Here is a 14,658-nt window from a genome sequence, read left to right on the forward strand (position 1 = left end):
GCCTGCATTTTTAAATACTTTTACAGCTACAGTTTGTGTTGTTATATGTGAGCGATTTGCAATAAGAATTGTAAATACCTTAGCATTCGTAGCATTTAAGCTAGTGGACTTTTGTTAGGCAAATTAGGCTAATTTAATCGACTAAATTTACATATTAATCAGACTAGATGGACATTTGAACACCAAGTGTTTTATTCAGTGCTGCAACGATTAATCGATTCAGAATTTTATTGATTTAGGTGGATAAACTGCCCTCTAGTAACTCGTCTAACATGGCTGAATCCACCTGCTCTCTGTTAAGACTAACATAAGGTTATATAAGTTTCTGTTTCAGCTAGTATGTTTGTAATTTAGTTCAAGGTAAAGTTAGCAGTTTTATGTGGGAATATGTGTGTTGTTCTTGTAAAAAAAAAAAAATTAAAAAATTTGGATTTTATAGCATTTAAGCTAGTGGACTTTTGCTATGCTTGTTAGCCAATTGTTCTTTTGTTGTATTGAGATCGGCATTTATTTTTGTATACATTAACATGATATAAATTAGTTGCCAACGCATTTAATAATCGATTTTTTGCCAGTAGGTACGAGCACTCCTGTTTGGGTCTGTGTTTGTGTCCAATGTGAGGCTGCGAGTGCCAGTGATTAGCGCAAGAGAGCGAGAGAGTTCACTGCTACACTCGGGTCGCTTAATCAAAAATATTACAAAATATCGAGAGTTACATTTTCTTTTGTGTTTTTAGATCCACTCAGTAAATGAAGCCAGTTGCATTGTTTGTATTCTTTGTTGATGAGACTATGATTAATACTTATCACGGAGGGATAAGCTAGTTAGCCATTGTGCTAATCAGTGTCCTAAGCGTCTGTATTGTTTTGAAGAAGCATATTAGCGCTTGAGTTATTGTTAGATACTAAAGTTGATAGTACATTTCTTTTTAATTAAGAAACCACTCGAATAAACCCATTCAAACAACAGCTTAGAGTCTCAACACAAACTCCCATTCAAACTGTAAATTGTCATACAAGAGAGTGTTCTTTGAAATCTGATTTCATTTTCATTGTTACATACAACATGTTTCAAGTTAGGCTGTGAAGGTAATTGGAAAAAGTGACATTTATCCGATTAATCCATTATAAAGATAATTAGTTGCAGTTATACAGAAGTAAACTTTATATAAAACTCCGTATGTATGTACGTACACTTGCACACATGTATCATAGAGGAGAGTGGGAGAATGAAGGTACAGTATGTTTTATCCCTTATCTTACAGCACGGCTGAGCACGAAAACTTGTATGGCATTTTTATTTTGTATGTGGCATTTTTTCGGGACGTGGCAAAATGAATTTTGGTATGTGGCATTTCTTCTTTGGTATGTTTTTTTTTTTTTTGGTATGTGGCAAAGTGGCTTTTGATATACATCCCATTTTTGTATGTGGCAAAATGACTTTTAGTATAGTAAAATTAATGGAAAATTTGGACGTACATAACTGTCAATGGCATGGACGTGCATGGCCAGCAAAAATGCCAAATACAAAAAAAAAAGTGATTTAAAAAAACAATAAGCCATCTAGCAGAAGTCATTTTGCCACATATAAAAAAATGTCTAATATAAAAATCCATTTTGCCACATACCAAAAACATGCCGAATACCCCCTAAAAATGCCACATACAAAAATCCATTTTGCCATATACCAAAAAACATGTTACATACCAAAATCCATTTTGCCACATACCCCAAAAAAATGTACATACCAAATAAAAATGCCATATACCAAAACCCATTTAGCCACATGCCAAAGGCCATTTTGCCACATACCAAAAAATTCTACATACCAAAATCCATTTTGCCATATACCAAATAAAGATGCCACATACCAAAATCCATTTTACCTCATACTGTACCAACAAAATGCCACATGCCAAAAGTCATTTTGCCACATACTAAAATGTATTTTGCCACATACCCCCCCAAAAAATTACTACATACCAAAATCAATTTTGCCACCCACCCAAAATTCTCCATACCAAAATCCATTTTGCCACATACCAAATAAAATGCCACATACCAAAATCCATGTTTCTACATACCAAAAAAAAATTACATACCAAATAAAAATGCCACATCCCCTAAATCCATCTTGCCACATACGAAAAAAAAAAAAAAATGCTACATACCAAAATCCATTTTGCTACATATCAAATAAAGATACCACATACCAAAAGCCATTTCAGCACATACCAACAAAATGCCACATGCCAAAAGCCATTTTGCCACATACCCCCCACCCTCAAAAAATACCACATACCAAAATCCATTTTGCCACCCCCCCAAAAATGCTCCATACCAAAATCCATTTTGCCACATACTGTACCAAATAAAAATGCCACATACCAAAATCCATGTTGCTACATACAAAAAAAAATTACATACCAAATAAAAACGCCACATGCCAAAAGCAATTTTGCCACATACCAAAAAATGCTACATACCAAAATCCATTTTGCCATATACCAAAAAATGCTACATAACCAAAATCCATTTTGCCATATACCAAATAAAGATGTCACATACCAAAATCCATTTTACTGCATACCAACAAAATGCCACATGCCAAAAGCCATTTTGCCAAATACCCAAATCAATTTTACCACATACCCCCCCAAAAAATAGCACATACCAAAATCCATTTTGCCACCCCACCCCCAAAAATGCTCCATTCCAAAATCCATTTTGCCACATACCAAATAAAAATGCCATATCCCAAAATCCATTTTGCCACATACCAAAAAAAAAAGCCGCATGCCAAAAGCAATTTTCCCACATACTAAATACCACTTTTTGTTCTCGCTCTCTTATTTTATGCAGTTTATTTGCATTACTTTTTATTTATGTATTTTAAACTATTATTTAATGTTCTAATGATAACAAATGCATTTATAGGGTTTTATATTCACTTATTGATATCATACAGCCATATAACAGCATAACCTGCATGTGGAAGACACAAACCAAAGTACTTTCATGAAATTCTGACGTATGATTTCATTTCACAGTTTTTTTCATGTCAATTCATGTTCATGTCCGTGTCCCCCTGAAGTGGACCCATTCTTGGATAGCTCCCCGTTTTCAAATAAAGGAACTTGCACTCTGAAGCCACCACGTTGCATTACCGTAACGCACATAATGCAAACGATGATCCAAATGAGGGACGGCTAGCGTGACTTCGTTTTTCCTGGTGGAGTCTGAATAGGAAGTTCACACCGTTTAATGTTATGCTACCTCTTGATACAGGTTGGACTTTCACTAGCAAAATTAGTGGTGTTTCCCCCAACCTCCACAACATTGACATCTTTTTACATTACTTACTTACTCCTGCTGGCTGAAAAAAAACGTCTAATATCCCCTTTCTCTTTGAAGGGGGTGGAGGAGGCAGCATGTCTCACTGAATGTATTTTAGAGTTTACCAAAACTCAAGAACGAAAAAAGGGATAATTATCAGACTTGCAGGATATGTTTGTAATATGAAACAGAAGAAGTGATTACATTTTGGGGTCATGAGATAAGCGAAACGTCACAAACACTGCTCTTTCAGTGTGGATTTGAAGAATTTCTCAAAATGATCCACTGACAATCAGTCATTTCATCATGGCAGACATAATTGCCTTGAGAAGAATAGCACAACTACGATGTGGACCAAGTATTCACATAGCAAAATGTATATTTAAAACACCCATTGACAGTGATAGGCATCCAATTCATCAAAATGGATTGGCAGCCAAAGGCAGTGTGTATATTTGTGTGCAAACAGTATTTAAAAAGAAAACCCTTTCCCTTATTCTGGCTGTCCTTGCGCACCAGCACTTACCGCAATAGAGAACCAAGAATGCGGTGAGGAGCACAAAAGCCCAGAAAGTTGACGACATCCTCGGCCAGCCACTGGCGTCTTTACGTCTGGCCGAGTGGGTCAGCGATGCCATGAAAGAGCGCGCGGAGTAGCGACGCAAGGACAAGGATGTTCTTGCGAGAGAAAAAAAAAAAATACAAATAGCTCACAATCCAAAAGGGGCAATGGACAAGCTCATTTCTCCATGCGTTATTTCCTCTTGAGTAAAAATGTTCAATGTCCAAGTAGGAGGACAAAAAGGTTGATTTGCTCCCGTGGTAGTCCGATTACCGGTGCGCAAAAGAAAATATTACATCCTCCACGCCGTTTAAAAAAAAATGATTTCCTTGACTTGTCCACCTCTCCAAAAGTGCTCTGAATCTCAATTTCCGACAGAGAGGACGCGCCGGTGGCTGATTGCGCTGAGTGGATGCTCCAAGTGTTCAATCATCTGTACCGCAGCGTCGTAAAAGATCCTTCCACCTGCGCTGCCTGATGATTTCACCCTCTCGCGCACCGGCATAAGGCGCCGAAACCACTCCAAAATAACAAGGAGGTCCTTCCTATGCTGTCCTGTGATTAAGCGTGAGCGCACGGAGGAGCGACACGAGGGAGTCGGGCGGAAAGTAGATCATGCTGGAAGATGGTGAACGCATGAGACGAAAGAGAGGGAGTGGGATTAGAGGGAGAGAGCAAGAGAGAGATGTGCGCACCTTCTATGGTGTCCAAAGTGAAATATTCACATCGAATAATCAATATTACGTCACGCTATAAGCCCCGTGAGGTTGCAAAACTAAGGCTGGGGAATGGATTTACATCACAATATCGCCATCATGACAGCTTCCATTTGTTTGATTTTATATGTCAGTTTGATTTTCAGAGTCAACCACAAATGATTAATATTTCTCGCTGATATGATATAGATCTCCAAAACGATAATGTATCGTCACAAATCCCTGTTTTCTTTGTTTGTGTTGAACATAACTCAAGAAAGTATAAAGAGGTTACTCTATCATTATATGAAACTTTTGGGGTCATGAGGTCAATGGTGAAAGGTCACAGAGGTCAGAAAAAGGAATTTTGTGAGAACTTGATGGTTTGAATTTGCCTGCAATTAACATGGCACATTTTCAACATAGACATTTCACATGAATACTTTAGTTAGGTCCAGACAATTGGACTGGAGTCACAGGGACTCTGACTAGAGTCGCAAATTTGAAGACTCGCAGCTCGACTCAGACTTGTTGTCTGACCCTCCCTGCTCAGACTGGCTTGAGCAGGGAGAGTCCGAGACTTAAGACTTGATTCGTGAGGAAATAACTCAAGACTCGACTTGACTGGTGAGACAACAACTCGAGACTCAACAAGCTGAGTCAAAATACTTAGATCGTAGCTTGGTTCCCACCTGTGATCCGATTGGAACACCTGAATGCTGTTTTATTCCCTGCAGACATTACTGCATGGTTGTTGTTTTTTTTTTTAATTGATTACGCTGACATTAAGGTTTTTCTAAAAGATAAACCTGAGTCCTTTGTAGGAGGGCTGGGGAAAAATGGTGAAGGCCTTGACTAACCTTGTGACTCAGCTCAGCATAACCTTGTGACTCGGCTCGACATAACCTCGTGACTCGGCTCGACATAACCCTGTGACTCAGCTCGACTCAACCTTGTCACTCGGCCCGACTCGACCTAACCTTGTGACTCTTCCAGACTCGACCTAACCTTGTGACTCGACCCGACATAACCTTATGACTCTGCTCGGCTCGACTCGACATAACCGTATGACTTGACTCGACATAACCGTATGACAACATGACCTTGTGCCTCGGCTCGACATGACCTTGTGACTCGGCTCAACATAACTATGACTCGACATGACCTTGTGACTCGACATGACCTCGTGACTCGGCTCGACTCAAAACTTGTGACTCGACTCGACTCAACCTTGTGATTTAGCTCAACTCGACTCAAACTAGTGACTCGGCTCGTCTCAACCTTGTGACTCGGCTTGACTCGACTCAACCTTGTGACTCGGCTTGACTCGACTCAACCTTGTGACTCGGCTCGACTCAACCTTGTCACCCGGCCCGACTCGACCTAACCCTGTGACTCTTCCCGACTCGACCTAACCTTGTGACTCGGCCCGACATAACCTTATGACTCGTCTCGATTCGACATAACCGTATGGCTCGGCTCGACATAACCGTATGACTCGACATGACGTTGTGACCCGGCTCAATTCGACTCAACCTTGTGACTCGGCTCGACTCAACCTTGTTACTCAGCTCGACTAGATTCAACCTTGTGATTCGGCCCAACTCAACCTTGTGACTCGGCTCGACATAACTTTATGACTCGGCTTGACTCGACATGACCTCCAGACTCGACATGACCTCCAGCCAAGACTCGACTCAACCTTGAGACTCGGCTCGACTCAACCTTGTGACACAGCTCGACATAACCTTATGACTCGGCTTGACACGACATGACCTCCAGACTCAACATGACCTCCAGACTCGAAATGACCTTCAGCCTCGGCTCGACTCAACCTTGTGACTCGGCTCAACATAACCTTATGACTAGGCTCGACTCGACATGACCTCCAGACTCGACTCAACATAACCTTGTGACAACTCAACTTGTCTTTCTCACAACAGGTAAGACTCGGGACTTACTTTTAACTCAGATCATAGTGCCTCGTGCATTTGTCTGCTTAGATGTGGTTTCTTATTTGTCAATATATCTATTGATTGACTTCTGACAATTCTGGGTGTACCTTGCCTATTATCATACGAGCAATCTTAATAAAAGGCGGGACAGAGTATGGCTAAAGGGACATTTCCTAAATTTAGTTGTCAACACATCTCACGTATTCTGGCGCCATGGAGAGTTCTTCTCGCTACATATGGAAAGTGCATAGGACAGCACTGACTTCAGCACCAGAGACAGCGCCGTGGACAACAACAGTAAGAACCCAATGGGCAGCACCATTACAGGAATATGGACTAACACAGACTGAAGAATGAGACACACTTCTTCAACCGAATAGCGCCTGACTATCGACTATCTCGCATCGACGCCAATTGAACTCCAACCACTATCATTTCCACCAGGTGAACGATTAATTAATGGACATGCTCACGCTATCCCGTTTAGCCGCGATTCCGTAATGAGCTCCAAATTGGGCATGTTTTAAAACAGACTATAAAAGCTCACTAATAAAATGGTTAATTGCAGAATATGCCTTTCCTTGTAATCCGCTAAATCTGTGTGTAATTGCTCCGTTTGACTACTTTCAAATCCTCCGTGAGGACCCATCGGAGAGAGCGGCTCACGGACTCTACTCGTTAAAACGGAACAACTTCATCAAGTCGCTGCCTGCCAACAATTTCTATTTATTACGCCCATCGTGCCTTGATAGAACTCTGTGACTTGTTTACCTGTCACTTCCTTTGTCTCTTGCCAGATTGTCACTATTGGAAGCTTTTTGTCGTTTTCATTTCCAACCAATCTGTTTGTTCTGGAGATTTGGACTAGGGCCCGATTATGCAAGTTTGTTCTGTTCATCCGCCTGATTGTTTGATTTCTAGCTTTTTGACTCGTGCCAGTTAAATTCCAGTTTTAATCACTCCGCTGTTAATATTGGTGCATTTCCGATAATCTATTAGTAACTTGAATTTAGCGGCTAGCTAAACTTCAAAAGCTGGAAGTAAACCCTTCTTCCGCGTAAACTGAAGTGCAAAACGCATGCGAAGCACAAACACATTCATCTTCTCCGGCGACCACAACTCCTGTCAAAAGCTCCAAGTTCCTTGAAAAGTACTGACTAGAAAACATCACATTATTCCACAGCAACATGAATCAACGCAGCTCTGTTGATTCCGCGTGTGCGCGCTGGTGCGTTGCAATAACGATCCGGCCTGTGCAAAAGTTCAAATAGATTTGACAAATACATCCGTGAAGCCGCAACGGCGCCTTAAAAACGGAGATCCGGAGGAGTTCAGGTGAAACTTTCGCAAGTAGTGTTCCTTAGAGATGAGGCGCGATGAAATATGATGTGCCATCTTTGCGGGAAGCAGTTCAGGACACCGAATGGGGTCTGCTCTCAGGAGTGCAGAGAGACCTATTTTTTCCTACATTGTTAACCTGCCTTCTTGACCATTCACAGGGGCACCACCGGGACTACAACCTTTGCCGAATGCTGTACGATGGGTACAAAAGAAAAGCGTGTCTATATCCGATTCACGTAGTCTTTAATGATTTAAAACGGCATGTTTCTGCCAGTATGGGAATGACAAGAATGATATCCCGTGAACTGTTATTCCAAGCTTGGGTCATCTAACATTCATGTCCATGTCAGAGCTAACGATAGCTCATCTCTCAGGAAGAGAGATTGTCGGCACCAGGATTGGTGATCAGGTAGCATAGAATAAGATGCGAACATATCCACACTTACATGTGATTTACATAATCCTTGGTTTCCCACATTACACTGCTAAAATTGGCTCCACCCTGTCTAATCATGTCTCCTTTTGACTGACCTTCCCTCTTCTTTCTCCTCGGTTACATGATGTCAACGGAAAAATATAATTAGCTAATATAGCTAGCTAGCTTTAGTTTGGTTCAGAGGTAACGCTTTATTTGACAGTGGTGTTATAAGACCGTCATAATAATTACATGACACCATAACGGGCATTAGTGAATGCTTATGAGAGATGTCATTAAGTGTCATCTGGCAAATTATGTCACTAACTCCATTTATGTCCAGCTTGGATCTCTTACATCCATTCAAAAGTGAGATAACTTGCCAGATAACACTAAATGGCATCTGTTATAAGCATTCATTAATGCTCATGACAGTGTCATGTCATAATTATGACTTTCTAATGACAGCCTTATGGTACCACTATCAAATTAAGTGTTGCCAAATACCACAGCTAGCAATTAATGAAACAACTGGAACAGTAACTGAAGAAATAATTAGCATAAAACAAGAATTTTGATAATTATTTACATCTGTAGCGCTGCAATGCATGCTAAGAAGCATGTTGGATGACAACAGTGTTGGCAACAGAGGTTGATTGTCTCCACCAAGGGAACATTGATGGCCAAATGAAGCTTCTTAAAGCAATGAAGCTTTGCAGCCAATTGGTTCAAAGCTCAACGGTGGTTCATTTGGTCTTATGCCAGTCATATGATGCCACTATCAAATAAAGTGTTACCGGTTAATTTCTTTCGGTGTAAATATCACCATAATAAAGTGAGGACAGCTGCGACTTATAGTCCAGTGTGGCTTATCAATGAACAAACGTTTTCGTGTCGAATTTGGTGGGTGGCGGCTTATAGTCAGTTGCACTAAATAGTCTGAAAATTACGGTAATTGTATTGTGATGCCCCACTGGATGCTTTGATCATGATAATGCTCAAGTAACAAATCCCAGATATCCTACTTTGGAGACATCTAATGGTCAATAATTATAACTGCTATACTAAGCTGTGACCAACGGCTGTACAAAGGTAAAAGGCTTCCAGTTCACTTTAAAGTAGAGATGTCCCGATCGATCGGCCCGATCGATGCCGATCGATCGGGTCCCATCACGTCATTTTCAAAGTATCGGAATCGGCAAAAAAATATCGGACATGCCTTTTTTTAATATATATATATTTTTTAAATAAATCGTTTTCTAATTGTATTTAACGTTACAGACATAATATGTTACACTCATTCAGAGTCTTTAGGCTCAAGGTAGGGTTATCAAATTTATCCCGTTAACGGCGGTAGTTATTTTTTTTTTTTTAATTTATCACGTTAAAATATTTAACGCAATTAATGCATGCTCTGCACGGCCCACTCCCGCATTGTTGTGTTCAATCTGTAATGGCGCCGTTTTACCTATACGTAGAGCTAAAAGGCAGCGGAAAATTAGTAGAGTGAATTTTGGCAGCCTTTGGAGCCTTTTTTTAATTGGCTAAAGCCTTACAATCCCTCTCCCTACGATTAGAAACATCGTGGGAAGCAATAAGGGGAAGAAAGGTAGTAATTGATCTTTTTCTTAACACCCTATGTTATTTCCCAATGCAGAGAAGATATACTGCTACCACTACGCACAGTCATGGGTGCATTTCCCATCATGCATTTGGGCAGAACAGATGGCTACAGTATAATTTACTGAAAGCTCAACAAATACATTAGATGGCAATATTTAGTCACAATATACAAAGTCACATTTATCCTTTAAGAATGACAAGTATTTCTATTCGTGGATCCCTCTCACAGAAAGAATGTTAATAATGTAAATGCCATCTTGAGGATTTATTGTCATAATAAACAAATACAGTACTTATGTACTGTATGTTGAATGTATATATTTGTCCAAGTTTTATTCATTTTTTTCTTAATGCATTACCAAAATATATATGATCGGGAAAAATGAATCGGGAATGACTGGAATTGAATCGGGAGCAAAAAAAAAGCAATCGGATCGGGAAATATCGGGATTGGCAGATACTCAAACAAACGATCGGGATCGGATCGGGAGCAAAAAAACATGATCGGAACAACCCTACTTTAAAGGAAACATATGTTAGCCCAAAACTCATATAAAAAAAACCAATGTCGATATTATCCGATATTTCAGAACATAAGGACACTCAGATTCCTATTCTCTGTGTTGTTGAACAACACACGTTAAAAATAAAAAAAATGTAATTAAATCCTATATAACTAGAAAATCCAATTCATGGAGAAATTATGATGGGGCTTTGCTATGGTAGACACAGATCTACCAGGTCACTTCCTGTTGATTTGGGGACATTTCTTGTTGATATCAGATCACTTGTGCATGGCTGTCAATGCCATCGACTTACATGGGTGCCAGTTGAACGTCAATGGGTTTCCTGGTAAATGTTCAAAAATCACAAGAACATATGTTTACCTGTCTTTGGCAAATTCTGTATATACTACTTTTAAGACCTTACCATACTGGATTTTTTTATTTTAGTACAAGTAGCGTTTTTAAGAATTTTATTTCTTTTTTTAAAACCCGCATTTACGGGCAAACATAAAATTTTGGGAGTCGTTCAAAAAAATTCCCTGCGTCACACAAAAATTTCGTTCATTTAGAAATGGCCTTGGGTGGGCGGCATGCTGAAGAAGTGCCATTCAAAAAAAATATATATATATATATATATATATATATATACATATATGTATACTGTATATAAAATATTTAAAAGAAAAAAAAATACGTCACTCCCCCTTTTCTCTATTAATTTTAAAGACGGAAGTTGATGTGAACGCTTTCGAGCGAATTCTGCAAAGAATTCTGCAGAGCAACATAAGAGAAAACATTGACCCGGCTTTCACTGGCTGGCATGACGCCCCCCTTCCCTCAACTCGTCAACGCTGACGAGTCATTGCCAATTGCCAGCGGTTCAATAAATATAGCGAATAGTAAGGGGGAGAGTGGGCAGCCTTGTCGAGTTCCCCTTTGAAGACAGAAACTTAGTGAAATGACCCCGTTTGTGTTTACTGTGGCTTTAAGGGCGTTGGAAAACGTTATTATCCAGCAGATAAATGGTTCTCTAAAGCCAAATTTTCCTCAGTAATTTAAAGCAAAAAATCCAGTTGACTTTGTCAAATGCTTTTTCTGCATCCAAAGAGAGGATAATTGCATTTTCTTTATTATTGCCTACCCTATGAATGAGGTTTAGCAGTCGTCTTATTAATTATAGTTGGAAGAATTTGTTCTAATCAAGCAGCTAAAGCCTTTGCAATAATTTCAATGTTTGTATTCTTTAAGGATATTGGTCTATAGTTTGCTGGTTGGGTTAGGTCTTTCCCTGCTTTTGGCAGTTGTTTGATTACTGCGGAGTTCATATTGTCTCTAATTTGAACCTTTGCACCAATTTCTTGTACCATTCTATAGAAAAGTGGTGTGAGCATATTCCAAAAGTGTTTAAGATATGATGCCGAAAATTCGTCCGGCCCGGTGCTCTACCTATTGGCCTATCCTTGAATGCATTCCATAGTTCGGCGAGGGTTAGTGGGGTATCTGGTAATTGTTTACCGTCTAAAGTTATTTGGGGAATGTTAAGATTACTACCAAATAAGTCAATGTCTTTTTCATTATGTTCATTTGTCAGAGTATAAATTCTTTTAGTAGCTAAAAAAGGGTTTTGTTATTTTCTCTGGTGATTGTGTTAGTATGCCTGCTGAATCTTTGTCAGATTCAAGTTGGTTTGCTAAAACTTATCCGGATTTATTATTTTGCTCAAAGTTGGTGTATCGTAGTTGTTATAGCAGAAACTGAGTTTTCTAGACAGAATGGTATTATATGTTATTATTTAGCCACAACTGGATTCTTTACTTTATTACTATTCATCCTACACACAGCCGCAGGAAACAAATGTCGTTAAATCCATCTGCAGGCGATCGGGAGATCATGGTTTTACGACACTGTGCGGGTGTGCGCTGTTTCTCATGGGAAACACAGTCTTCCTTAAGGGAAAACACTACCGCTTTTGTCCACCAGCGTCACTAAAATCGACCAAAACTGAAAAGTTATGTACTTTCGCTTCTATATATGGAACGATTCCGTTTTTCAAGGGACGGTTGGCAACCCGAGTCGACAGCAATGTGCCAAATCGACATGGGCAAAAAAAAAAAAATTTGGTCATAGACTTCCCCTTACAAAACCCCTTGCAAAATGTATGGAATCACCAGTCTTGGATGAGCACTCACTCAGACATTTTATTATGTAGAACAAACTCCAATAAAAAGCTTGAAAATTTAATGAATTAGTTCAAAGTGCAACTCCTTGGCATTCAGAAACACTAGAAGAAATGAAAAAACATTGTGGTGGACAGTAAATGTTACTTTTATAGAGCAAGTGCAGGCAAATATAAAATCACTCCATTCTGAAGAAAAAAATATAGAATCACTCCAACTTGAGTAGAAAATACAGACACACCCAGTCAATTTCCTTTTCTTAATTGTGCCCCGGCCTCAGATTAGATCTCGTTAGTCAGCAGTTAAAACAACGCAGTTATCACACCTTGGAGGGCTGCTGGACCAAGTGGATTCAGAAGAATCATGGCTCCAACAAGCGAGATGTCTCTTGAGACCAAGGAGAGGATTATCAAACTTCTTGTAGAAGGTAACGCCTCACGTATGGTTGCCAAAGATGTGGGCTGTTCACAGTCAGCTGTATCAAAAATCTAGACCAAGTACAAACAGCATGGCAAGGTTGTTAAAGTTAAGCGTACTGGTAGACTGAGGAAGACATTCAAAAATCATGACAAACAACTAAAGGCCATATATCTTGAAAACAAAAGATGTACAACAAGACAAATGAAGAAATGGGAGGAAGCTGGAATCAAGTATGTGACAGAACTGAAAAATCGCCTAAAGAAAATGGGATTTTCATACAGGAAAGCCAAAAGCAAACCATCATTGACAGTTAAACAGAAAAAGAACAAGACTCCAATGGGCTAAGTAGAGTGTGAAAGAATATATTTTATTCATGCTTATAAAACATAATTATTAACTGCTGTTAAACTACAGTGCCTTGCAAAAGTATTCGGCCCTCTTGAACCTTGCAACCTTTCGCCACATTTCAGGCTTCAAACATAAAGATATAAAATTTTAATTTTTTGTCAAGAATCAACAACAAGTGGGACACAATTGTGAAGTGGAACAAAATTTATTGGATAATTTCAACTTTTTTAACAAATAAAAAACTGAAAAGTGGGGCGTGCAATATTATTCGGCCGCCTTGCGTTAATACTTTGTAGCGCCACCTTTTGCTCCAGTTACAGCTGCAAGTCGCTTGGGGTATGTTTCTATCAGTTTTGCACATCGAGAGACTGACATTCTTGCCCATTCTTCCTTGCAAAACAGCTCGAGCTCAGTGAGGTTGGATGGAGAGTGTTTGTGAACAGCAGTCTTCAGCTCTTTCCACAGATTCTCGATTGGATTCAGGTCTGGACTTTGACTTGGCCATTCTAACACCTGGATACGTTTATTTTTGAACCATTCCATTGTAGATTTGGCTTTATGTTTTGGATCATCGTCCTGTTGGAAGATAAATCTCCGTCCCAGTCTCAGGTCTTGTGCAGATACCAACAGGTTTTCTTCCAGAATGTTCCTGTATTTGGCTGCATCCATCTTCCCGTCAATTTTAACCATCTTCCCTGTCCCTGCTGAAGAAAAGCAGGCCCAAATCATGATGCTGCCACCACCATGTTTGACAGTGGGGATGGTGTGTTCAGGGTGATGAGCTGTGTTGCTTTTACGCCAAACATATCGTTTTGCATTGTGGCCAAAAAGTTCAATTTTGGTTTCATCTGACCAGAGCACCTTCTTCCACATGTTTGGTGTGTCTCCCAGGTGGCTTGTGGCAAACTTTAAACGAGACTTTTTATGGATATCTTTGAGAAATGGCTTTCTTCTTGCCACTCTTCCATAAAGGCCAGATTTGTGCAGTGTACGACTGATTGTTGTCCTATGGACAGACTCTCCCACCTCAGCTGTAGATCTCTGCAGTTCATCCAGAGTGATCATGGGCCTCTTGGCTGCATCTCTGATCAGTTTTCTCCTTGTTTGAGAAGAAAGTTTGGAAGGACGGCCGGGTCTTGGTAGATTTGCAGTGGTCTGATGCTCCTTCCATTTCAATATGATGGCTTGCACAGTGCTCCTTGAGATGTTTAAAGCTTGGGAAATCTTTTAGTATCCAAATACGGCTTTAAACTTCTCCACAACAGTATCTCGGACCTGCC

General features: G+C 39.8%; 1 protein-coding gene and 1 long non-coding RNA gene across 3 annotated transcripts in view; both read right to left on the bottom strand.

Annotated features, from left to right (window-relative positions):
* Positions 1 to 4,516, bottom strand: part of tafa5a (TAFA chemokine like family member 5a) — a 356,950-nt gene extending 352,434 nt beyond the window's left edge. The window contains exon 1 of the mRNA XM_057854974.1: positions 3,863 to 4,516. Within this exon, the coding sequence (XP_057710957.1) occupies positions 3,863 to 3,974 (112 nt within the window). The 5' untranslated portion in view covers positions 3,975 to 4,516. The remainder of the gene's footprint in view (positions 1 to 3,862) is intronic.
* Positions 4,517 to 12,722: 8,206 nt separating this feature from the next.
* LOC130928401 (uncharacterized) overlaps positions 12,723 to 14,658 on the bottom strand; it is a 141,177-nt gene continuing 139,241 nt past the window's right edge. For both annotated transcript variants that reach the window (XR_009066680.1, XR_009066679.1), the window contains one exon: positions 12,723 to 13,098. This is a non-coding gene — a long non-coding RNA (uncharacterized LOC130928401). The remainder of the gene's footprint in view (positions 13,099 to 14,658) is intronic.

Source organism: Corythoichthys intestinalis, chromosome 13 (genome assembly GCF_030265065.1).
Source record: "Corythoichthys intestinalis isolate RoL2023-P3 chromosome 13, ASM3026506v1, whole genome shotgun sequence".
Lineage (NCBI taxonomy): Eukaryota > Metazoa > Chordata > Actinopteri > Syngnathiformes > Syngnathidae > Corythoichthys > Corythoichthys intestinalis.